Raw genomic sequence first — 24,302 nt, 5'->3', positions numbered from 1 at the left:
CGTCCTTGGACTCCCATTCCTTTTTCCAAGCTGATTGGATGGTGAAATCAGCTGGTGGTGGGTTCTTCCAAATTGGTCGTCTAGATGGAAGTCGAGCAGTGGGTGGGTTGAAGATGTCCATATGAATTGGCAGGTGAGGGGAGTTTTTGGTCTTTTGGAGCATCCTTTGAGTGAGGACTACTCGCCGGATGTGTGGAGGGGCTATGTTGGATAGGACAGGGAGCCAGGGGAGTGGTGTTGAGCGGATTGTTCCTGTGATGATCCTCATTGTTGAGTTCAGTTGGGTGTCCACATGGTGTGTGTGGGATGACCTGGACCAAACAGGGGCACAATATTCGGCTGAAGAAAATGCAAGGGCTAGTGCTGAAATGCGCAGTGTGGGGGCTGCTGCCCCCCACTTTAAGCCAGCAAACTTACTGAGGAGATTGTTTCTGGACTTCACCTTAGCTGCTGTTCTTTTGAGATGTTCCTTGAAGGATAGGGTCCTGTCAAGGGTCACTCCGAGGTAGGTTGGAGTGGGGGCATACTTCAGTTTGGTCCTGCTCAGATAGATGTTTGGTTCTCTTGTGGCTTCTGCATTATGGAGGTGGAACACACTGGAGACCGTTTTTTCTGGGCTTGGTTTTAGGCGCCAGGTTTTGCAGTACTTGTCCAGTTTAGCAAGGTCTTCATTGAGCACCTGTTCCAATGTAGCAAAATCTGGTGCTTGGAAGGCCAAACAGATGTCATCTGCATAGATGAATTTGTGGGATTTGGTGGTGGGTAGGTCATTTGTGTAAAGGTTGAACAGGGTTGGGGCTAAGACTGACCCTTGCGGGAGCCCATTCTTCTGCGTTCTCCATGCACTCTTGTTCTGACCAAGGTGAACTCTGAACCTGCGATTGGAGAGCAGAGATTTGATGGTTTCTGATGCCCAGGCAGGGAGTGCTTTGGTGAGTTTTAGGAGGAGGCCTTTGTGCCACACAGTGTCATAGGCTGCGGTGAGATCAAGGAACACTGCCCCGGTCTTCAGTTTGTTCTCGAAGCCATTTTCAATGCAGGTGGTAGCAGTGAGATGAGGATATGGCCTCGTATGCCAAGATGAGGAGATGAGGGTGGTGTGGGTCTTTGATAATATTAGCTGAGGCATCACTTCCTCTAGTTCCCTTCAGTGATGTGGAGGTCTGTAACCTGTGATGGACCAGGCAGTGCTTGTTATTCTTTACAGCCTCCGTTGTTCCTGGGTGTCCGTGTTGACGAGCCTGTCAGGAACTTTGCAACCATTCCACACTCTTGACCACCTGTGCCAATATTGAGGGGAAGATTGTTCTTTATTGATATGGTTTACTAACAATGTAAGAGTGTTTCCTTGACCGTGAAAGGTCAAAGCTTTATGTTGCACTTCTAACTGCATGGAGGAAGTATGCAACTATCTTTTTATGAGTGAAGAACCTAGCACTGATATTATTTGGGGGGCAGAACTTAGCCTGAGGCAGCAGCCTGGAATCAACATCTATAATTGCCTGAGTCTGTAAATTCCTTATCTGGATGTGTACAGCTTATCTGACTGGACCTCTGCTTCCTGTAGTTTAGCAGCGTGTTATCAGTGGTGACAGGCCCTATGGTGGTAGAAAATGTTGGCATGCCCCATGAAATGTAGCTGACAGCTGGCAAAGCAGGTTTTGCAGCTGTGGATCAGAGGGCCTGAGCAAAAGGGAGAGTCTGGGCAGGCTGGGACTTTATTCCTTGTAGTGCAGCCAGTCTGAGAGGTGATCTAATGGAAGTGTATACAATCGCGAGGGGAATAGATAGGATAAATGCTAAGTCTATTTCACAGAATAGGGAAATCAAGAACAAGAGGATACAGGCTTAAGGTGAGAGGGAAAAATGTTAATTGGAGCCTGAGGGGAAACCTTTTCGTAGAGTGGTATATGGAACAAGCTGCCGGAGGATGTAATTGAGACGGGTACAATAACAAAACTCAAAGGGTTTTGACAGGTACGTGGATAGGAACCGCTTAGAGGGAGATGGCTGGCATATGTGCCCAGTTGAGATGGGACATCTTAGTTGGCATGGACAAGTTGGGCCAACGGCCTGTTTATTTCCATGTTGTATATTTGATTATTTTTTTTAATCATGGAAGCTCAGAGAGAATCAAAATTGAATTAAAATAATCAACAAAATAAAGTTAACTAAAAACATTTTAAAATAATTTAGGAAGTATGAATGATTACAAATATTTTTTAAATAAATATCTAGTCCTTCCTGTATACCTACAAGTTCTTCGCCCTATAATCCCCATTGAAATCCTTGAGCCTTGGGTTGTATACGATAGACAAAGTGCGTGCACAGAGTTGGCCTTTTGATTCTCTAGACAAATGAGCTGATGCACTTTGGGAAGTCAAATTCTAATAGGAAATTTAGAGAACTGGCAGGCACCCGAGGAGTGTGGATGCACAGACTGTGCTTGGGTACAAATCCATAGCTTCCTGAAAATGGTGACACGGGTGGACAGTTTTTGGATAGAAGGCACTTGACAGGTGTGCCTTTGCAGCCTGGGGAATTGAATATAAGTGTTGGGACATCGTGGTGCAGTTGTACAAAACAGAAGTTAAACAGCACTTGAATTGTCTACATTTCTACTAGCCTCAGTACAGGAAGGATGTGGTAGCAACAGAGAGATGGCAGAAGAGAATCACCAGGACGTTGCCTGGAATAGAAGGCTCTAGTTATACGGGGAGACTGCATGGGCTGGGTTTACTCTCACTGGAACGTGGGAGGATGAGGGGTGTTCTTATCGGGGTTTATAAAATGATGAGGGGCTTGGATAGTATCAATAGTCCGTCTTGTTCCCAGGTCAGGGGAATCTCGAAATAGAGGGCATTGGTTTAAGGTGAGAGGGGAGAAATGTAAAGAAAATGTGAGAGGTGAGGTGATGTCTGTGATGTCTTTGCAATCAATGTAACAGAAACTCGTGCATGAGCCTTGTGACTGAGGTCAAGTGACCTTCAAGATAAAAGGCAGTGATTGCAGAATAAACGGGCTGTTGCTCTGGAACACAAACCCGGTGTGGACCTGTCCTTTGTGCTAGTCACAACAGAGCCTTACCTCAGACGAGAATACCTTTACATGGTGTCAGAAGTAAACAAAGAAAAAAGGGAAAGAAGTAGGAAAGCAAGCCTCAAGCCTCCATGGAAGAGAAGTAGTAGAGGAAGGTTCACAAACAGGACAGTGGAGCCACTACCGGCGTCGAACAAGACCGACGAAACAGAGTGAGCCCGGCTGGAAGAAGTGTCAGCCCAGTCGTGAAAGCCCCGACGCAGGGGAACGAGGTAAAGAGGAAGGTCAGCAGGGAACCGGTATCGGAGGTCTGGAGTGGCCAGCGGTGGAGAGAGGTGCAGTCCCGACACAGGGGAGCGAGGTGCAGTCCCGACGGTGCAGCCCTGACGAGAGGTGCGGTCCCGAAAAGCAGCGGGACCGGCCCCGAGAAAAAAAAAAAAGCGAGGTGCAGTCCCGACGGGAGAAGCAGCGACCGGCATGGCAGCAACCAGGTGAGCCCGAGAGCCAATGGTGAGCAGAGAAGCGGGACCTGCAGAGAGGTGCAGTCCCAACAGAAGAAGCAAAGAGCACAGACACAGGTGGAAGTGCTGCAGAAGTGCTGTAAAATAAATTATATTGAAATGCTGTATGACATGCTGTAAGAAATGGGTCTCTCCCAATTGGGTTTTGTTAACCTGATAGCGACCGGTATTGTTGCTCTTTTCCAGCAACTGCCTCGGTGAGGACGTAAAAATAATACAGAGCCAACGGTTTGGCTCTTTTCGACGAAACACTGCACTTGGTACTGTTGGTCCCAATCTGAGAAGACATTATTGCCATAGAGGGAGTGCAGAGAGGTTCACAGACTGATTCCTGGGATGTCAGGACTGTCTTATGAAGAAAGACTGGATAGACTTGGTTTATACTCTCTAGAATTTAGAAGATTGAGAGGGGGATCTGCAAAATTCTTAAAGTTGGACAGGCTATATGCAGAAATGCTGTTATGACATGCAAGTAAGAAGGATGGGTCCTTTCCCGAGATGAGAAGTTTTTTTCACCAGAGAGTGATATATGGACTGCTGCCACAGAGGGTATTGTTGCCAGTTCTTTTATTTACAGATAGTTACTGTGGCCCTCAGTTCAGGGGGTTGAACGTAAAAAGGTACGGGATACAGAACCGTGTAATGATCATTTGAATGCTCTTTTCGAAGGGCCGAATGGCCACTGCACTTGGTTTCTATGTTTCTGTTGTGATAAAATGAACATTCTTTCCAGGAGAAAGGGGGAATGTAAGAACAAATGTAAGAATACTATAGAACGGGGTTCTATTAGTTATTAGTGTTCAGTCTGCACAGGTGATTCGGGTGTACTAATTTGGGGGCAATCAACGTTTTGTCTTGAACATGCAGTTCATTATCTTTTCTCTTCTCCCTCATCGAGGCCAAACTAAGTTTGTGTCTGTTAATTGTGTTTTCAATAGCTGCAGGTGATTACCGCAGTTCATTATCTCTTCTCTTCTCCCTCATCGAGGTGATCAACCAAACTAAGTATGAGTCTGGTTGATGGAATAAAAGGGGAACCCCGTGTAGCAGTGTGTAAAAAAAAAACCCTGGATAGCCGTGGATGGACCATCAGTAGTCATAGACGCCCAGATGGGAGAAACCTGGAGAGAGGAGCCCGTCTTCCAGAATCCAGCAGTAGTCTCCCAGAAGGGTCTTTAAGTAGGAGAAACAAAGTCAGAGGAGCTAGTCTCCCAGGGGTGAGAAATGGCCAGAGGAGCCAGTCTCCTAGATGCCAGAATAAGTCCCCAGAAGCCTAGCTAGACGAGAGGTGGGAGCCAGTCTCCCAGTTGCAGCTGAAGGCAATTGAGAGAGGCCCTTTGCTAGAGTGCAAGATTAAAGTGGACATCAGGGGAGTTGATAAACAAAGAGGGGGTGGTGGGATTAGTACAGATTGCTATCAGGATCGGTATGGATGAAATAGGCAGAAGGTCCTGACTATGTACTGTGTTTCTATACCAACGTCAGGGTTGTATTGCTGTTTCAAATGATGAAATCAAATGATTTCAATTGGAATATTTGTCAATTACCACCCAGATCTAGTACAGGGATTATTTTTTTTTAAACTGAAATTAAACCGAACAGAAAATGTTGAAAACACTCATCAGACTGGACAGCATCTGTGGAGAGAGAAATAGAGTTAACGTTTCATGGAGAAAATGTTTTCCAAAACTGGAGAAATGAAAACAGTTTACTTTTAAGTAGTAGATAGAATGGTGGTGGAATGGGTAGAATGAAGGGACCATCTTCGATGGGCTGGGGCCAGGGTTGTTGTTGATGAGGGCAGTTGGCTAAATGATTGTACCCTGCAGAAGTCTTGAATGTAATCATGTATAGTCTTCCCGCTGACTGGTTAGCACACATCAAAACGCTTTTCACTGTAACTCGGTACACGTGATAATAAACGAAAGTAAAACTAAGATTAATACTAGCCGTGAGAGAGAGAGAAATGGATAGAGGAATGTAAAGCCTGTGAAATGCAGAACAGAGCGGTGGGGAAATGCCTTGCAGGCCCAACCGTTTACACTGTGACTGCAGGGATTATTTTCATGACCACAATTGTTCATGTTCGGTCCTGTCAAAAATAGGTCTTGCAAGCTATTTAAAATGAACATACTTTGCACAGGCCATACTGTTTTATGGATAATGCAATGTGTTTCCCTTTAAGATCAATGCACCACTTTGTGGTTTCATTAAAAAAAAAATTGAGTTTACAACAGTGGGCGTGTTTGTGCACCCAAACATTATCTTATTCTAAATTAGAGTTTTAAGATATATTCAGCTCTTTCCTATTTATTTGTTATTGTGTGGTTTGAATGTTGGAGGCAAGACCAACATTTATCGCCCTTCTCTTGTGCTCGTAGATAATGGCGAAACAGTCAGTCTGGTTGTAGCATTTCCACAAAGGCTATTTGGGTGTGGTTTACAGGATCTTGGCTTGGGATTGATGAAGAAATGGCAATATAATTACAGCTGGCGAGAAACTTAGGAGGTGAATATGTAGGAACAAATCTTAGAGTCTGAACAGGGACCCAAAACATCACCTATCCATGTTCTCCAGTGATAAGGCCTGACCCCCCCCCCCCCCCCCCCCCCTCGAGTTACTTGAGCATTCTCTAAGGTGAATTTGTAATTGATTGACTTTCCTTGTGCCAGCTGCCTTTGTTCTTATGGATGATAATGATTTTAAGTTTAGGAAATAGATGGAGAAAATCCTAGTGAGTTCCTCCAGTGCATGTATAGGTGGTAAGCATGGCAGCCATAGTGTGCCGCAGGTCCATTGGGCGAATATGAGGCATAGTGAGATTATGCAGTTCAAGGAATGTACCATGTACTGAGTAATAAAATTGGCACTTAAAAAATATGTGGACAGGTACATGGATAGGGAAGGTTTAGAGGGATAGAGGCCAAACAAGGGCAAATGGGACTAGCTGTGATGGATCACCTTGGTCAGCATGGACAAGTTGGACCTCGGGGCCCGTTTCTGTGCTGAATGATTCTATGACTCGATAGTGTTGATCTGCTTGAGTGCTGTTAAAAGTTGCACTCAAACAAGTGAATGGAGGGCATTCTACTGCACTGCTGACTCGAGCCTTGTGAATGATTGAAACTTTGGGGAGCCAGGAAGTGGGGCATTTGCTCTTGTACTGAAAGTCTGTATGTAACTGGTGCAATTAAGTTTTTGATCAATGTGCTATTTACGTGAGATTTGCCATAATTTTTACCACAATTTTTTTTCCTTGTTGGTTTCTGTTAAAAATACTATTGATTTGAATGTATTTGCTGTGTTCTGCCACATTTGTATACCTTGACATCAATTACACATTGTGTGAATGGAATGTTTCTTTGGTAATTTCCAGTGCTTTTTTGTTTGTAGACGAAAAGGTGCTGGTATGCACATCAATTAAAAATGAAGTCGCATTTATCAACAACTTTTCCCAAAGAACCTATGGTGAAGGAACTGTCATTTTGGGCTGGAGAGGAAGTTTGCTGGAGAATAAGAAACGGAAAATGGATATCAGTGTACTTTGTTCTGAAAGGCCAGATGTACTGAGCTGTTGCTGCAGGGTCTTCAAACCTTAACAGGACATATAAATAACCAGGATAAAATCACTGAAGATACCGTTCTAAATGTGTTCATGACACAAAGATAAGGTGAACACTCAATCTTATTCCTAGGGTAGAGGGCACTGGAACTAGAGGGCATACGCTTAAAATGAGAGGGGAGAAAAATTTAAGAGGGACTGCAGGGGAAACAATTTCCACTTGGAGGGTCGTCCATAGCTGGAATGAGCTGCTTTAGAAGCTGATACAATTACGGCTTTTATAGGATATTTGGACAGATATATGGATAGCAAAAGTTTAGAGGGATATGGACCAAATGCAGGTAAATGAGAGTAACCCAGTATGCCAACTTGGTCAGCATGCTCAAGATAGACTGAAGGGTCTCTTACTATGCTGTACAGCACTATGACTCTATAGGTAGGGAAGCACATTCTAAAGATGACGATAAAGAAATTACAGAGGGTTATGGAATGGCTTATTGAATAGGCAAAGAGCAGGCAAATTAGTATATAATTGAAAATGGGAAATTATCTATTTTAACAAGGGGGAAAAAAATGTGTTATCCAGAAATGGTAAGAGGCTGCAGAACTATGATATGCACAGAGGTGTGGGCTACCTATTGCATGGTTTGCAAAAGGCATTAATGAGCAGATACTGCAGTCAATTAGGGCTGCTTGCAGAACATTATTGTTCATTGAATGAATACAAAAATAAGGGGGGGGGGGGGGTATGGGGAAGGGTGTTGGTCGCCACAGACGCAGCTCGCACTCTGCTCACCCCGCACCTTCAGCTTTTGGCCTCATGCAGTAGCTCCTGGTCCCACTCCGGCTTCACTCAGAGACTTACGTTTCAACTCAGCGGCTCCCGGCACATCGTGCTGGTCGCCGCAGAAGCCGCCCGCAAGCTGCTGCCCGCCCGCAAGCTGCTGCCCGCCCGCACGCTGCTCCCCGCCCGCACGCTGCTCCCCGCCCACACACTGCTCAACACACTCCGCTCCTTCAGCTTTATTCTCCTTGCCGCCGGTAATTGACAGCGGGTGCCGGAACGGGCAGTTTTTACAATTTTTAAACCTTCATAACTTTTGTACTATTTCACCGATCGGAACAAAACTTGTTGCACTTGCAGCGCAGGAGAATGGCGAGTAAGGTGGCGAAAAATCATAGCGCTATCGGGTACCATTTTGCGCAAATTTAAAAACAACACAAACTGGAAGAGGACTTACAAAATTCTTAAGGGGTTGGACAGGCTAGATGCAGGAAGATTGTTTCCGATGTTGGGGAAGTCCAGGACAAGGGGTCACAGCTTAAGGATAAGGGGGAAATCCTTTAAAACCGAGATGAGGAGAACTTTTTTCACACAGAGAGTGGTGAATCTCTGGAACTCTTTGCCACAGAGGGTAGTTGAGGCCAGTTCATTGGCTATATTTAAGAGGGAGTTAGATGTGGCCCTTGTGGCCAAGGGGATCAGAGGGTATGGAGAAAAGGCAGGTACGGGATACTGAGTTGGATGATCAGCCATGATCATATTAAATGGCGGTGCAGGCTCGAAGGGCCGAATGGCCTACTCCTGCACCTAATTTCTATGTTTCTATGTTAAGATGAGAGTTATAAGTATATAGATGGATTAGTTTATTTTGAGATTAGTTTATCTTGGCATTATGTTTGGCATGGACATTGAGGGCTGAAGGGCCTATTCCTATATTCTGTGATAATCCCAATGTTCCTTCAGCAGTAAAATCAGTAATCGGGGGACAGATTTAAGGTGATAGAAAAGTTAGAGATAATTAGAAAAATGAGAGGTTAAGAAAATGCCCAAGGATATTGGTGTTTGAACTTTGTGGCCGAGCAGGTTGATTGATGCAAAAACTCTCACCAGCTTTTAAAAATGCACCAGCTGAACATCTTGGAGTAGTTTGTTGCATTTACATTTTATTTCTGTTATGTGCAATACTTAATAACGTTCCTGTTTATAAAGGCGCCTGGTCTAGAGTTTTTATTGTTTTTCAGGCACGACTGGAAAATTTTATTCATCAGTGAATTAAGTGATTTTCCAGCTATAGCAAGCAGAAATACAAAAAAATATCAGACAGCTCCCATATATGCGATAGATGATATCTTTATGTGCCTCTACATGTAGCTGATGTTTGTTTGTAGCATTTATGGCTTTTTGTGTCTATGCGCTGGGTCTTAAATGTTATTTTTATGATGTTCGTCATGCTGAAATACTTCAGTGTTTTATGGAAAGAAATCTTAACTCAGAATTGCCTCTTTGTAATATATCATCTTATTGAATTTAAGATTAAATTTCTCTTTCTAAAGTCTTTCCAACAATCACAACAGCTTCATTTCTCACATGGCAGCAGTATCTCTTGCCTTTAATCACAGCATGTGGTTATGATGAGTACTTGCTCGAGCAGTGTGTGCATGGCACTCCAATGCCCTCAATGTTTGGACAAAGTTATTGTGATAACTACAAATCAGACTATTAATAGTGCTGAGCATTTGACACCAAGTTGTGTCTTTGAAAGATTGATTGTCAAGAATGTTTAATTGTCACATGTACTGACAATAGGATAACGAAACTCTTACCTACAGTAGCTTAAACAGCCCAAATAAATATACACAAATAAATATGTAATGATCTGTAAGACAATAAATTATTTGCCAGTAATCGGTCCTTGATTGATGTTAATGGTTCATGGAAAGGTTCAGCCATTTTGGATGTTATTTGATGAAGTAGACAAAGTACATTTTAAAAGTTTATATAATGTTGTTCATACCAATGATATCCATTAGTTTTAGACCCAATTTAATAATTAAAAAGAGTTCATATTAAAATTAATTGTAAAAAAAGGAGAGAGTTTTTAATGGCTAAGTTGTATCATTGTTTATTTGAGAGAGCGTTTTGCTGAATAATAGCTTCAGGTAGGTTTCCTTACTCCAGTGTTGTCCTGACTGGTTTCAAATCTACCGTCCAGTCCAATATATTCCAACTCCTGTTGTGCAGAATAAATCCCGCTCATCATCTCTCCCTCTTGTGTGTACTGTTTTATTTCAGAAGTATCTTTAAGCAGAGTGAATCATTCTATTTATTAAAGGAGCAAAATACAAACTGCTGGAGGAACTCAGTGGATCAGGCAGCACTTGTGTAGGGAATGGACGGATTATGTTTCTGGTCATTCATACTTCTACTGACACATCTATGTATAAATTGAGTTCATAACAATGCCATCAGCATTTTAATTTGGAGATTGGTACAAAAATGGATTTAGTTGCTAAAGCTAATTTATCCCAGCACCAAGATGGAGATCCAGGTGTTTTCCAGGTGGTAATCTGGGTCGGATAACCAGATATTTCCTTACTGTGACGTTGGTTCAGTTCCTCTGATTGAAGCTGTAACCATGTACTCAATGATTAGATTAGATAACTAGGTATATGCTGTGAGTGGGTTCCACAGGTATATGCTGTGAGGGGGTTCCACGCTCCCCTCCATTGAGTCTGTCCAAAGCAAGCGTTGTCTGCGGAGGGCGCTCAGCATCGCCAAGGACTGCTCTCACCCCAACCATGGACAGTTTACCCTCCTACCATCCTGGAGGCGCTACAGGTCTCTCTGTTGCCGAACCAGCAGGTCGAGGAACAGCTTCTTCCCGGGGGCTTTCACTCTACTCAAACAACGTACCGCGGTGACTGTCAATCTCCCCCCCCCCCCCTCCCCCCGCCGGACACTTATTATTTTTTTTTATTCAAATCGTTTGCTATGTCGCTTTTCCAGGGAGATGCTAAATGCATTTCGTTGTCTCTGTACTGTACACTGACAATGACAATTAAAATTGAAATTGAATCTGAAAGATTCATTGTAGTGGCAATCTGAGGGAGAGTCTCTAAAACAGTTTATATCTGAATCTTTGCATAAACACCCTTGCAACTCTGCTATGTAAGTTGGAGAATGATTTTCCGTGTGTTTATTCACATTAGTACAATCAATTATTGTATTCAAATCAATTTACAACTGACTATGAACTTTTTACATTGCATTTATATATCAAGGAAATGTTCTAAGATGCTTCAGATGCCCATGAAGAATATCAGCCACTATGACAAATCCCACAAAATTACTTTTGCAATGTGTCTTGGAAGGTATTATAATTGTTCATATTTAAAAATACATTTGAAGGACACTTGGGTGGGTACATGGAAAGAAAAGGTTTAGAGGAATATTGTGTAAATGGGGCTACCTGAGGGCATCTTGGTCGGCATGGATGAGTTGGGCTGAAGGGCCTGTTTCGGTGCAGTATGAGTCTATGACAACTTAGGGAATTCTGCATTGAAGGAAGCCAGGAAGTGAAAGCAGAATTTTCTCTGCAGATTCTTGGTGGCCTTTTGCTTGCAGTTAAATTACTGCAGCCACAGAAATCTTTCACAGGTTGCCATGCAGGATGAGAAACACGATGGTCCTCTATCAGCAACTTTAATGGCATAAAGACCTGTCAACCCCAGCGTTGAAATCGAACAATTGGTGTAAAATGTCAATAGAAGTGTAATTTTAAAATAAATGCTTACGGGCAAGGTCGTTGTGAGGCTTCCATGGAAGCAAAGTCTTTGAGTAGTTAGTATGCTGTTTGTCGGCACCATGTACCCGTTAATGGTTTCCTGCAGAGCCTACCACTTCCACTGTGGGTTGTCACGCACTCTACAAATGGAGAAACTGATGACGCCACACTTTCCATCGCATAGTAAATTGTTGCACTAACTGAGATGAGGCTCCATGAAACAATCCCTGACTTATTGCACCACTGGCCATTATATTGTGTGCAGCTTCTTCCAATTAACTAAATTAAATTGTTGGAACTTTCTGAAAATTCCTTTCTTCCTTTTTTAAAAATCCAAGGAATACTTTGTAAAGTAACCTGAGATAAATTCATGCATGCCTGGCCTTTTTGGAATAAACTAACATAGGCTTTAATGTTTGTCATTTTGTTGAATGAAGTAACTGCACTGTGCAACCACAAAAGGGTTTAACTTTGACTCTCAATCTGTCCCCTTCCACCAATATCCCTCCTTCCTGGTTTAACATTTCACTCCTCCTTTCTTTATTTGCCACCTTTTTGTCTCTTTTTCACCTCTGGGCTGCGTCATTTACTGTGTCATTTCTTCCTATCTGTCAGTAACACCCCCCCACCTGTATCCACCTATCACTGCCAGGTCATGCCCTGCCCTACTTTTCCAGTTTTCTAGCTCCTACTCTCATCAGCCACTAGAAAGGGCCCAACCCCAAAATGTAGCCAATCCATTGCCTCCACAAATGCTGCTTGATCTGCTACGTTCCTCCTGGACTTTGTGTTTTGCTCAAGGTTCCAGCATCTACTGTTCCTTGTGTCACAATCTGCTCTGAACTAATTCATAATTAGGAACCGAACTAATAACGGAGGAGGAGAGTGAATGTGAGCTTTCTTCTTGTACACTAGTGACCACATTGTTCTATGGCTGCAGTTGGAGAGGGGAGGTGGGGAGGAATCATTCCAGGGCTGGTTCACCAAAATCTGACTAGAATTTTACGTAAATTTCTTTGAAACTAAAAAACTATCCCAATTTTTTTTTTTTTTTTTTAAACAGTGCCTGCAGTGCTTAGCAGGTCAGGCAGCATCTGTGAAGGGAATTGGATTGATGACATTTTAGGTCGAGATCTTTCTTCGAAACATTGATCCATTTCCCAACCGGAAATGTAGTCTGGCCATACCTCCACAGATGCTGCCTGACTGAGTTCCTCCAGCATCTGCAGTTTCTTGTGCCTCAATTCTCAATGTACTCTGAACTATTCCTCCCTTGGGAGCGTATTGAGACCATAGAGTGACACTGTGTGGAAACAGGCCCTTCGGCTCAACTCGCCCACACCATCCTACATGTCCCAGCTACACTACTCCCACCTGCCTGCGCTTGGTACATATTCCTCCAAATCTGTCCTATCCATGAACCTGTCTAACTGTTTCTTAAACATTGGGACATTTCTTAAAATGCTGCCTGACCTGCTAAGTTCCTCCTAGACTTTGTGTTTTGCTCAAGGTTCCAGCATCTGTTCCTTGTGTCTAACTGTTTCTTAAACTCTGGCAGCTTGTTCCATACACCCCCCACCCTTTGTGTGGAAAATGTTACCCCTCAGATTCCTATTAAATCTTTTCCGCTTGACCTAGAATCTATGTCATCTGGTCCTCGATTCCCCTACTCTGGGCAAGATCATGGGGGGCATGGATAATGTGAATGCTCACGGTCTTTTTCGATCGGTGCAGAATTCTAAACTAGAGGGTGAGAGGAGAGGGATTTAAAAGGAATCTCGGGCAACTTTTTCACTTGGAGGGTAATCCCTATCTGGAATGAGGTGCCAAAGGAAGCTGTAGAAGTAGATACAATTACAATTAAAAAATATATATATGTTTGGACAGATGTGTGGATGGGAAGGGTTTAGAATGATATGCACCAAATGCAGGCAAATGGGACCAGCCCAGTATGCCAACTTAGTTGGCAGCTTAGTTGGCATGGTGGACCAACGGGCCTGTTTATATGCTATACAATCCATCATTAGGCTCATTAACATTCATTTTGAACTGACCTACTTTTGTAAAACGGGGGTAGACCAAGGTAATCCTCTGACATTTTCGCCACCTCCAATGGGATCCTACCACTTGCCACATCTTCCCATCGCCTCCCCTTTCTGCTATCCGCAGAGACCGTTCCCTCCCATTCCGCAGAGACATCCTCCCATTCCAAATCTGACCTTTCTGTCCTGGGCCTCCTCCATTGCCAGAGTGAGACCCATCGAAAATTGGAGGAACAACACCCCATATTTCACTTAGGTAGTTTACACCCCAGCGGTATGAACATTGACTTCTCTAATTTCAGATAGTCCTTGCTTTTTCTCTCCTTCCCCTCCCATTCCCAGCTCTCCCACAAGCCTACTGTATCCCCATCTTCCTTTCTTTTTCCCGCATCCCGACATCAGACTGAAGAAGGGTCTCGACCAGAAACGTCACCTATTCCTTCTCTCCATAGATGCTGCCTCACCCGCTGAGTTCCTCCAGCATTTTTGCCTACCTTCGATTTTTCCAACATCTGCAGTTCTTTCTTAAACTTGTAAAACAGAAAGTATTTTGAAATTAATTTTATGGCTATTTGTGATTTCCTGACATTGTTCATGTGATGGGTGAAAGATGTTCAATAAATCAGATGTTAATTATCATCAAAATGTATCAACCAATGGAACTAATTAGTTTTAAACTAAAAAAAATATGGCTAATCAGTGGCAGTGATAAATTATTTGAAATAGTGTTTCACCTTTGAGGATAAAATGATTTTGTATCATAGAAGAATCTCAGACAGGAACGCAACAGTATCTATTTGCAGAAACATAATTTGTCTATTTCTCTTCCAGCATTTCCAGGAAGGGCGAAGGGCGCAGCAGCACATAGAAAGCTGTTGGAAACAACTCGAAGCAGTAAGTTTGGTCCAACATTCAATGCTTAATTCATGCTACCTCGTGTTACTGAATAGCGCCCCTTTCCAAATTATACCTGTTAACAAGTTTGTTCAATTATTTCATGCTAATACCTCAAATGTAAGTCTCTGTAAATGCACCATCTGTCATGTCTCCTTATTATATTTTATTTGTCACATTTCACCCTCTCACTCTTCCGGTAGGCGGCGCGGCTCTGGCCAGCAGCGGCCTCTGCAGCCTGTCCGCGTTTTTATTATTTTTGTCTGTGTTTTTATGTAGTGTTTGTTATTTTATGTTGGGTAAACTTTTTGAATCTCTCCCTGCACTGAGACCCGACCTTTTCTCGTCGGGTCTCAGTCGTCGTTGAGGCCGCAACGAGGAGCGGCCTCCAACAGGAAGAGACCGGGGACTCAGGTGTCGACTCACCGTTGCCGTCGCGGAGCTGGCCGAGTCCGGAGCGGTGGAGGAGCGCTGCTGCTGCTGATGCTGTTGCTGCTGCTGCTGCTGCTACTGCCGGAGAGTCGGAGGCTGCTGCTGCGGGTCTGCGGATGACGGCGCCGAGCCCACGGCTCCCTGGAGGGAGACCGCTTTTCGGGGCTTCTGCGGCGGCGACTTCTCCCTCCCGAGTTGCGGGGTCGAAGAGCTCCTGGAGCGGGGCCTAGCACCACTGCCCCACGCGGCTGGAATGGCCGCGGACTCTGTGAGCGCACACCGGGAGCACCAACATCAAGACCCGGTGTGCGACCTCGCACCACCCGGCGTGGCTTTAATGGCCGCGGGACAATCGCCATCGCCAGCCGGGGGCTATGACTTTGACTCTGACATCGGGGGGGGGGAGAGTGCAATGGAGAGATAAGTCTATTTGGCCTTCCATCACAGTTATGTGATGGATGTTTATGTTAAATGTAATTGTGTTGTGTCTGGGGTCTATTTGTGTGTATTGTATGGCTGCAGAAACGGCATTTCGTTTGGACCTCCAGGGGTCCAAATGACAAATAAATTGACTCTGACTCTGACTCTGACTCTGACACCATCCATTGTTTTCTTGTATTGTTTACAGCTGCTCTCCTCACTTTGTCAGTTGGATCAGCCACTTTTGTTGCTGTTGCAAATGTATTAATCATATCTAAATGATAGTCAAAATCATCCACTGTTAATATCAAAGGAGCAAAGAACCTAATACAGACCTCTAATCCCACATGAAACAACCTTTCAGTCACTAAAATATCTTGTTAACAGCCACACACCCTAAATGAAATGCTGTACTCTCTTTGGCTAACTTTATTTATTTCTCAAAAGATTCACTTAAGTTGGTCAGACTTGCCGAGGTGATGATGCCTGGTTATATCCTGTTCCACTGCTGGGATATGCCACCTGGGGGGCAGTATCACAGGGGTATAAAGGCAGCAGGAAGTCACTATGATCAGTGTTGATTACTGACCCCATGAGAAATCACGGCACAGGCCACGGCACTTGTACTTCCGGTGGCGCTGGTGCCAGCAGCCTCCACCTACAGCCCGGTATCTTTTTGTTTTTTTGTTTATTTTGTTATGTTAAAGTGTGTTTTTTTGTGTTTTTTGGTGTTTTTATGTGGGGGAAGAGGGCACGGTGCGGGGGATACCGTCCTTCAGCCGCTTCCTGGTGAGGACGCGACTATTATTCGAGTCGCGTCCTCCCTCCCCCCCCCACAGCGGCCTACCTACCTGGATTGGCGCGGCCTTTCCTGCCGGGATCGACCGGAGCTCCAGCAGCGGCGGGACAGCGCTGGAACATCGCAGGGCTGGCGATGCCTTACCGGGGGTTGCCGTTTGGAGCCCGGAGTGCTGGACCTGCTGCACCAACATCACGGAGCTGCGGTTTGCAGTGCTCCCAACGCGGGCAGCGCTGACTACAACGCGGGGTCCTGCGACTCTGCCCAGCTCGGCCTGCGGACTCGGGAGCTGCAGACTCCGGCAGCGGGAGGCGGCTGATCGGGAGGTCCGGGCCGCTGAGGAGGAGGATGCTCACCGTCGGGGTTCGGCGTCGGCGTTCCACCAGCCCGGCGTGAGGGCCTGAACATCGGGCCACCCGGGGCGGTGACTGCAGGTGCTCGGAAGGCCCCGACTACGGATGGACACGGAGGGGAGGCTGGCTGGACTATGGTGCCGTCCTCACCTGGGTGCCATTTATGTTATGTTGTGTTGTGGACTTTTTGTGTTTGTGCTTTTGTTAAATTTTTAATTCAATTTCAATTTTATTTTTTAATATGTTTTATTATTTATTTATTATTTATTTTTATTATTTTTCTTGTGATTTTTTTTTAACGATACTGCTGTACGGGAAATTCATTTCGTTGTCTCAAAGTGAGGCAACGACAATAAAATTTGAATACAAGAATACAAGTCAAACATGGAGAAGGAATCATCCTCATGAACAGATAATTTATTCCTTCACTTATGAACCTTCCACATCGGACAAAGTTTGGAAGAAACACATGAGGCAGCAAGGGCATAGATTGCACTCCCATCCACCAACACTGCCCAACTCTTGAAACTCATCGGGACATTGCTGCTGGTCTGGATAATCCTCACTAATCTGTCATGGATGTATTGGTGGAAGTGTCCACTGCACATGGAGATGAAGTCCCAATCTCACGGTGATGGCATCCTCCATTACGTTTAGCACTTCAAACACACTAACGAGAGTAAAACAAATCCGGCAGCTGAAAACTGAACATCCAGGAAGTATTGCAGACTATCAATAGTGCTTGAAATCGACACCCTGTAGATCCCTTACTCTACCGTTACCATGAAGACAGACCATAAACTGCAGTTCACTGAGGAAGGCAGGAAAGCATGTTGGATGAATGATAGGATGCAGATGCAAGAGACTTCTGATAGTCGAATCTTGAGCAAACACTAAGTGCTGGAGGAACTCAGTGGGTCAGGCAGCATCTGTGGAGGGAATGGACAGATGACATTTTGGGTCGGGACCCGTCTTTAGATTTCATATTGGCGCTTTTTCTCTTGTTATAAGATGGACAAAACATAGGGCATGTGGAAATCAGAATAATGCTTTGTTTTTCATTTTGTCTATTTTGTTCCACACGCAATGTTTAAAAACTGATAGTGCTCTACTTGTTTCCCTTTGCAAATTCCCGTTCAACAACAGAGCAAGCGAAGATTTGAGAGAGATTGCAAAGAAGCGGAGCGAGCACAGCAACATTTTGAGAAGATGGATTCGGACCTGAATGTTACAAAGGCTGATGTGGAAAAGGTATGTGGGAATTATCTAATACACAGTTGGAGATGGGTTGATGACTCGCGGACTTTGGTTCTACATTATTCTGGTCACCTAATACTATGATTATTAACTTATTGCATTATTGATTATTATATATTTATTGCATTATTGCATTAACAATTCTCTTAAGCTGCAGCAAGCAAGAACTTTGTTCTTCCATTAACAATTAAGCACTCTCGACATGACCATTAATTAGTTTTATTGGTTTAACTGAATATTGCACTTTTGAAAGCACAAGACGTTTGAAGGAAATGTACTTTTGCTATTTGACAGTTGCGATAGGTTAAGTTCATGGTGTGAACTTACTAAAAGTAATACAGGAGGACCACATATCGTTTTGAGCACAGGAGGCTGAGGGGCGATCTCATAGAGGTGAATAAAATCATGAGGAGAATAGACAGTCAATGTCAATTTCTGGATAGGGAAATCAAGAATTGGAGACCTTAGGTTTGTGGGGAAAGATTTCATAGGAACCTGAGGGACATTTTTTTTCACCATAGAGTATATATTGGGTTGGACTGGTTGATGGATAGGAAAGGATTAGAGGGATATGTCAAAAGCAGTCAAATGGGACTTGCTTAGAGAGGGTGTCGTGGTCGGCATTGTCGAGTTGGGCCAAAGGGCTTGTTTCGGTATTGTATGACTCCTGGACAGAACTAATGGTTCACCAGGACAATTTAATTTAGGAATTTAAAGTAAATGATTAATTGAATAAAAATCTTGAATTAATGTCAAAAAGTGCCAATGAGGTTCAGGGTTCTCTTAAGGCTCTATCTGAGTCACCTGTGTCCTACAGGGAAATAAATCTTATGTTTCTCCATTCAACCTGTACAGAGTCAGGATTGGAAATGATTTCGCAAATGATATAGTGTAGCGGTGCCTGCTGGCGCACGCAAGTATCGAACCCGGCGTTCGGAAGCTGTGGTCACGTGACTCGGGAGGGGCTGCTGTTTTCGCGCGGTTTCGCTTTCGCGCCACAGGTGTATGCTGAGCACCGTTGTGGTCAGACGTGTTAGTGAGGACCTGCAAACCAAAGAGTTATTTCTGAAATAAATAAGTTCACAGAAACTTGGCTGCCGTTCTTACATCCGCCAAAATATCAAGCCAATGACTTCTCATCGAATTAGTCACCACAATCTTCTTAAGGGCTGTTGTTCATATTTAGGGTTAGTATCACTATGTTTGGCTTTAAAAAAAAATATATTTTTCTTAATTATCCAAAAGAGAAATTAAACCATTGAAATTTTATTGAATTAAGTCATTGAAGTTTTATTTTCATTTTTAGCTGGACTTTATTCTGACTGATTAATGACTGGAATTGATTGATTGATTGATGCAATCTCGATTCAAATAATTAATGTTGGAGTAATGGAGTTCTGGGAATGATTACACTACCATAATATAACTTGGATCTTGGGTTGTCTTTGGCTTGTATTGTAACCCTGCTATGGGGAACTGTCCACGGATGGAAAGTACTCAGTGGCTAATCTTTATTCCAGCAATTGGCAGGAATTGAACTCTTTTCCTGTCCAACTCTCAACCGTGTCCTAGATATTAACTGTTAGACTATCTTCCTCACTGTCCAAAGTGGGTGTGAAAGAGACACATTTACAATTGTAGCAGTTGAAGTATGTCTCATTAAGTTTTGATAATTACTTTGAATAAAATTATAGTTAGGGTGATCTCACTATTTTTGAAGCTGAGAAGCTGATACTGTTGCTTTCCCCAAGTTTACAAAGCAAAGAAAAGTGTGGGTTATTGGAAACATGTTTGTGGATGTTGCTTTAAGATAGAGTGCCTAAATATATCCCTCTGATCATGGACATCTGTTAATTATAATGCCGCCAACTTCAGGATCCTGTTTGTGGTTGGACCCATCAGCTGGGAGCCAATAAAATTAATGGTGTAATTAAAGTTAGCCTGCATCTCTAAAAAGCGTTACAGATCAAGGATAGACTAGGCGACCGTTTCATCGATCTGCCAAGGCCTGCTGGATCTCCCGGTGGGCAACCATTTTAACTTTCATTCCCATTCCCATTCACATACTGACCTTTCTGTCGCGGGCTTCCTCCATTGCCAGAGTGAGGCAATGGAGGGAACTGGCAGATCAGCACCTAATTTTCCTTTCTCCTGTTGACCTTTCACTTTGGTGCCATTTTCTGCACTAAACGCAGGTCTCTTCATTCCTGAAAATCTAAACATAATGTCATAGAGCTGTACTGCACAGAAATAGGCCATTTGATCCACCTTGTTCATACCAACCAATTTTGCATACTGGGCTAGAGCAGTTTGCTTGCATTTGGACCATGGTCTTCCGTTCCATATATTCTGTCTAAATGTCATTCAAAAGTCATAATTGTATCCACTTGTGTATCTTTCCCTGAAAGCTTAGTCCAGATATAGACTACCCTCTGGGAGAAAAAGTTGCCCCTGAAATCCCTCTGACATATCTCCCCTCCCACCTTAGCCTATAAATCAGTGGTAGCCCTGCTGTTCCTGAGCCTGAAATTTGATTAACCTTTTCATGCTCGAACCAATAAATGAGATGAACAGATGCCCCCTCGCGCTTCTCCCTCTCTGCAGCACAGGCAGTCTTCTATGTCTCTCAACTGGATTTTCACTTGGTAGACCTGCAGGTTTTCAAATTGGGTACCTGCTTTATCGGGTGAGTGTGAAAGATTTTGAAGTAATAAAAGATGAAGAAAAGGCAACTCTTTGACGTCCATGAAGACATTGATCCCTTAAAAATGTTAATGTATGATATTTGTTGTGGGACTCTGTGCACAAATTACTAGTGTGTGTAACTGTGAAACTATTCAGATTTAGTATCTTCAAAACAAGTTGAAGATGATGTGAAAATGGAAAAGGAGAGAGAGCAATTAAAACTACTATCTGCATTGAATTGAGGGAAAGGAAATGAAAACAGGATTTCTAAAAAAAAACCCGTTTGTGATGGGAATTGGCAATGAAGAAAATCGGAATCTTTGAATCATGATTGCTGCAAGTTTCCTGCAAGAAATAAAGTAATAGCTCACTCTGTAGTGGATCCTTGAAGAAATTAAAGTTAAAATTAAACTGTTAAAGCAAGAGTTAATAGTAAACAAGAAAAATAATAGATAAAAAGGAATCCCTGATGTCATTAGAATAAGTGTGTCTAAAAATAATGTTGGGGTTTATGCATTATTGCAACTTTAATATTGCATTCATTTTAGGGCCTTCTCTGTATTTATAGTCTGCGAAGAGATTTCAGAAACAACCCCCTCATATTGAGCCATAAATGAGAAATTTTAGACATGGAAAAAGTCAAGAAATTGACATTTTTAAAAATAGCAGAGAAACATGTAACCAAAGCAGAGGCTGCCACGCCAATTTATGTGGAGCTGCTGAACATCATAAGGTTATCATAATGCATGGAATGTGGAACAATATTACTAAACACTGAAGACAGTGTTTGATACATGCTCAATTGCTCATTGATTTCATATCTTAAATAATGCTCTTTTTGTGAAAAGACCCATGTGACCACACTCTCAAATGTAAAGTTAACTTAAATTGAGAGAGGACTTTTGTTAATGCGTACCGACTATATTTAATATTTTAGGGTAGGCATGTTGTTTAACATTTACATATTCATAGTTTATGGCATTTCATTCTTGAGACTTGTATCAATTATGAATCAAATCTGTCTAGGTAACAGTTTTGATGAATGCGTGCAAGTGTAGAGATTGTATTTTGTGTGTGTGTGTGTGTGTGTGTGGGGGGGGGGAGGGGGAGGGGGAGGAGGAGGAACAATCCTCTCAAATCACATTTACAAACATTTCTTCTCACCTAAAACCTTTTTTTAAGATAAACACAAAATGCTGGAGTAATATGCTGGGCCAGGCAACATCTTTTTTTTAAATATCGCTTCAATGGGAAAAATATTCAGACTATCTACCCTACCTACGCCTCTTATAATTTTACATATCTCTATTAGGTCATCCCTCCGTCTCTTTTGTTAAAAGGAAAATAAGCCGAGCCTGTCCAATCGATCCCAATAACTAAAATCCTCCAATCCAGGCAACACCCTGGTGAATCTCCTCTGCACTCTCTCTAATGCAAACACATCCTTCCTGTAGTGCAAGCTAAACTCCAAGTTTGGTCTTTAGCCAGTGTTTTTGCCAGTCTAGCCAGAGCAGCCTGCCATTTGGATCTTACTTTTTACCTCCTCAAAAAAACGTAATCAATTAGGTGAATCATTATTAATTACTATATATGGTAGACCAGTTACACAAATTATTAGGAGGAAGGAACTGCAGATGCTGGCTTAAACCGAAGATAGACACAAAATGCTGGAGTAACTCAGCGGGGCAGGCAGCATCTCTGGAGAGAAGGAATGGGTGACATTTTGGGTCAAGACCCTTCTTCGGACTGAAAGTCACAGGAAGGGCAAATGAGAGATATAGACAATGACGTAGAGAGATATGTCACCCATTCCTTCTCTCCAGAGATGCTGCTTGTCCCGCTGAGTTATTCCAGCATTTTGTGTCTATCACAGGTTAATTATTGTTTGTGTATTTGCATGTTGATTTGGACTGGTTTGGGTAAGATCCTGCTTGCCAACCGTGACTTGACTGCTGTTTTTTAACCAGGCCACTGTTGGTGTCTGTATTTATCTTGGCTGGTTGGAAGAGTTAATCTTCCTGGCTCTCTGCAGTCCGGGTCAAGTCTTGTAGCCTCTATGTTATCTGGCATCCTTTAATGATGTTTGGAGGCCCTTTCCCCAGAATATCTGCAGCAAGGCTAGAACAGGCTCTGAAACCTGTCATTGACTTAATGATTTTTTAAGTTTCTTGTTATCAGGGATATTTCCCAAAAATGTTGCAATTGAAGTTATCAATGAAAACAGCAGCAACTAAAAAAACAAACTAAAAACATACACATAAAAATAATTTAAAATAAATCAAAATAGCCCAGCCCATCACACAGACCAGCAAGCCTAACATCTTCTCCATCTTCACTTCATGCTGCCTTGGGAAAGGAGCCAACTTAATCATGGACCACTCACGCCCTGGTCATTCCCACTTCTCCCCCTCCTATTGGGCAGAAGATTAAAGCCTGTACCACCAGATTCAGGAACAGCTCCTTCGCTGAAGTTAGTGGACTACTGGATGGTCCTCCCATTAGATGGACTCGCTGTGGATGTATGATTGTTTATTTTTCCATAGCTGTAGTGCTACAATGCTATATTCTGTCCTCTGGTATTGTTCTCCTTGCACTGCCTGTTGTACTTGTGTGTGACTTGATTGTAGTAAACAAAAGCTTTTTGCTGTTTCTCAGTAAACGTGACAATAATAACATCAAAAGTAACTACCTTTGCCTGTTTATTTGTAGACATTGGAAGCAATGCACAGACACAGCGTGCTGGAGTAACTCAGTGGGTCAGGCAGCATTCTTGGAGAAAATAGATGGGTGAAGTTTTGGGTCAGGATCCTCCTTCAATCTGAAATCTAGGTCTGAAGAAGGCTCCTAACCCAAAACGTTACACATCCTTTTTCTCCAGAGATGTTGCCTGACGAACTGAGTTACTCCAGCACTGTCTATCTTGGGTATAAACCACATCTGCACTACTTTGTTTCTATTTTTTGAAATCAATGCAGTCTCATCTAGCAAAAGATTTGGTCCTCTGAGTGCATCTGAGTGCATCTGCCACCTTGCCAACATGTGTTTGTATGGTTCTGGGTGTATGAAAATATTCAATACAGGCTGGCCCATCGTGTGAACTTCAAAGTACAAAACTATCGATATTTAAAAAATCAGAAATTGCTCTAGATGCAGGTTTGAGATATTAATGAAACTTTCCTTTCAAGAAAAACAGAATTGTTATTAAATTAAATAGCTCATTCCCAAGTCCATGTTTTTATTGTAGGCAGCCATAAATGACCTTATTGTTTTTCCAAGTTAACTGAGCCTCATTGAATTTACTGCTGTTTTTAACCAGGGCATTGTTGATGTCTGATTAGGTTTGTTGGAGGAGAGTGGAGCCTGGTAGCTCTGAGTAATGCGCATGTTTTATTTTCGAGACGAAACAAAGGATTGCTTTCTGCATTAAAGCACAGTTTAACTGATTAGGGTTCTTTAGGGACCTCAGTGTGCCTCGGTGTCAGAATGGAAATTATTGTGTATGTATTATCCAAAGTCACAAACCATAAACAGTCTAACACTGCTGGTCTTAAAGTGAATAATATGAACATAACATAGAATGTATTGTTGATGGACTATGTTACATCCATTTACATAACATTAGTGAACTTGAATCTGTGAGAACAGCTGTACCAGCATCAGCTTCAGGGCACAAATAATAATTTGGGGAGAATTTTTTCCAAATATTTGCATTATGTGCCTATCATTGTG

The 24,302-nt window shown here is 43.0% G+C and overlaps 1 protein-coding gene across 7 annotated transcripts in view; it reads left to right on the top strand.

The window, feature by feature from the left end:
- Positions 1-24,302, top strand: part of LOC129711982 (formin-binding protein 1) — a 148,149-nt gene that overhangs the window by 60,447 nt on the left and 63,400 nt on the right. For all 7 annotated transcript variants that reach the window (XM_055660076.1, XM_055660081.1, XM_055660080.1 and 4 more), the window contains exons 5-6: positions 14,565-14,627; positions 17,778-17,882. In XM_055660076.1, coding sequence (XP_055516051.1) covers positions 14,565-14,627; positions 17,778-17,882 — 168 coding nt within the window. The remainder of the gene's footprint in view (positions 1-14,564; positions 14,628-17,777; positions 17,883-24,302) is intronic.

This window comes from Leucoraja erinacea, chromosome 31, assembly GCF_028641065.1.
Source record: "Leucoraja erinacea ecotype New England chromosome 31, Leri_hhj_1, whole genome shotgun sequence".
Classification (NCBI taxonomy): domain Eukaryota; kingdom Metazoa; phylum Chordata; class Chondrichthyes; order Rajiformes; family Rajidae; genus Leucoraja; species Leucoraja erinaceus.
This window is presented reverse-complemented; position numbering and strand designations above follow the sequence as displayed.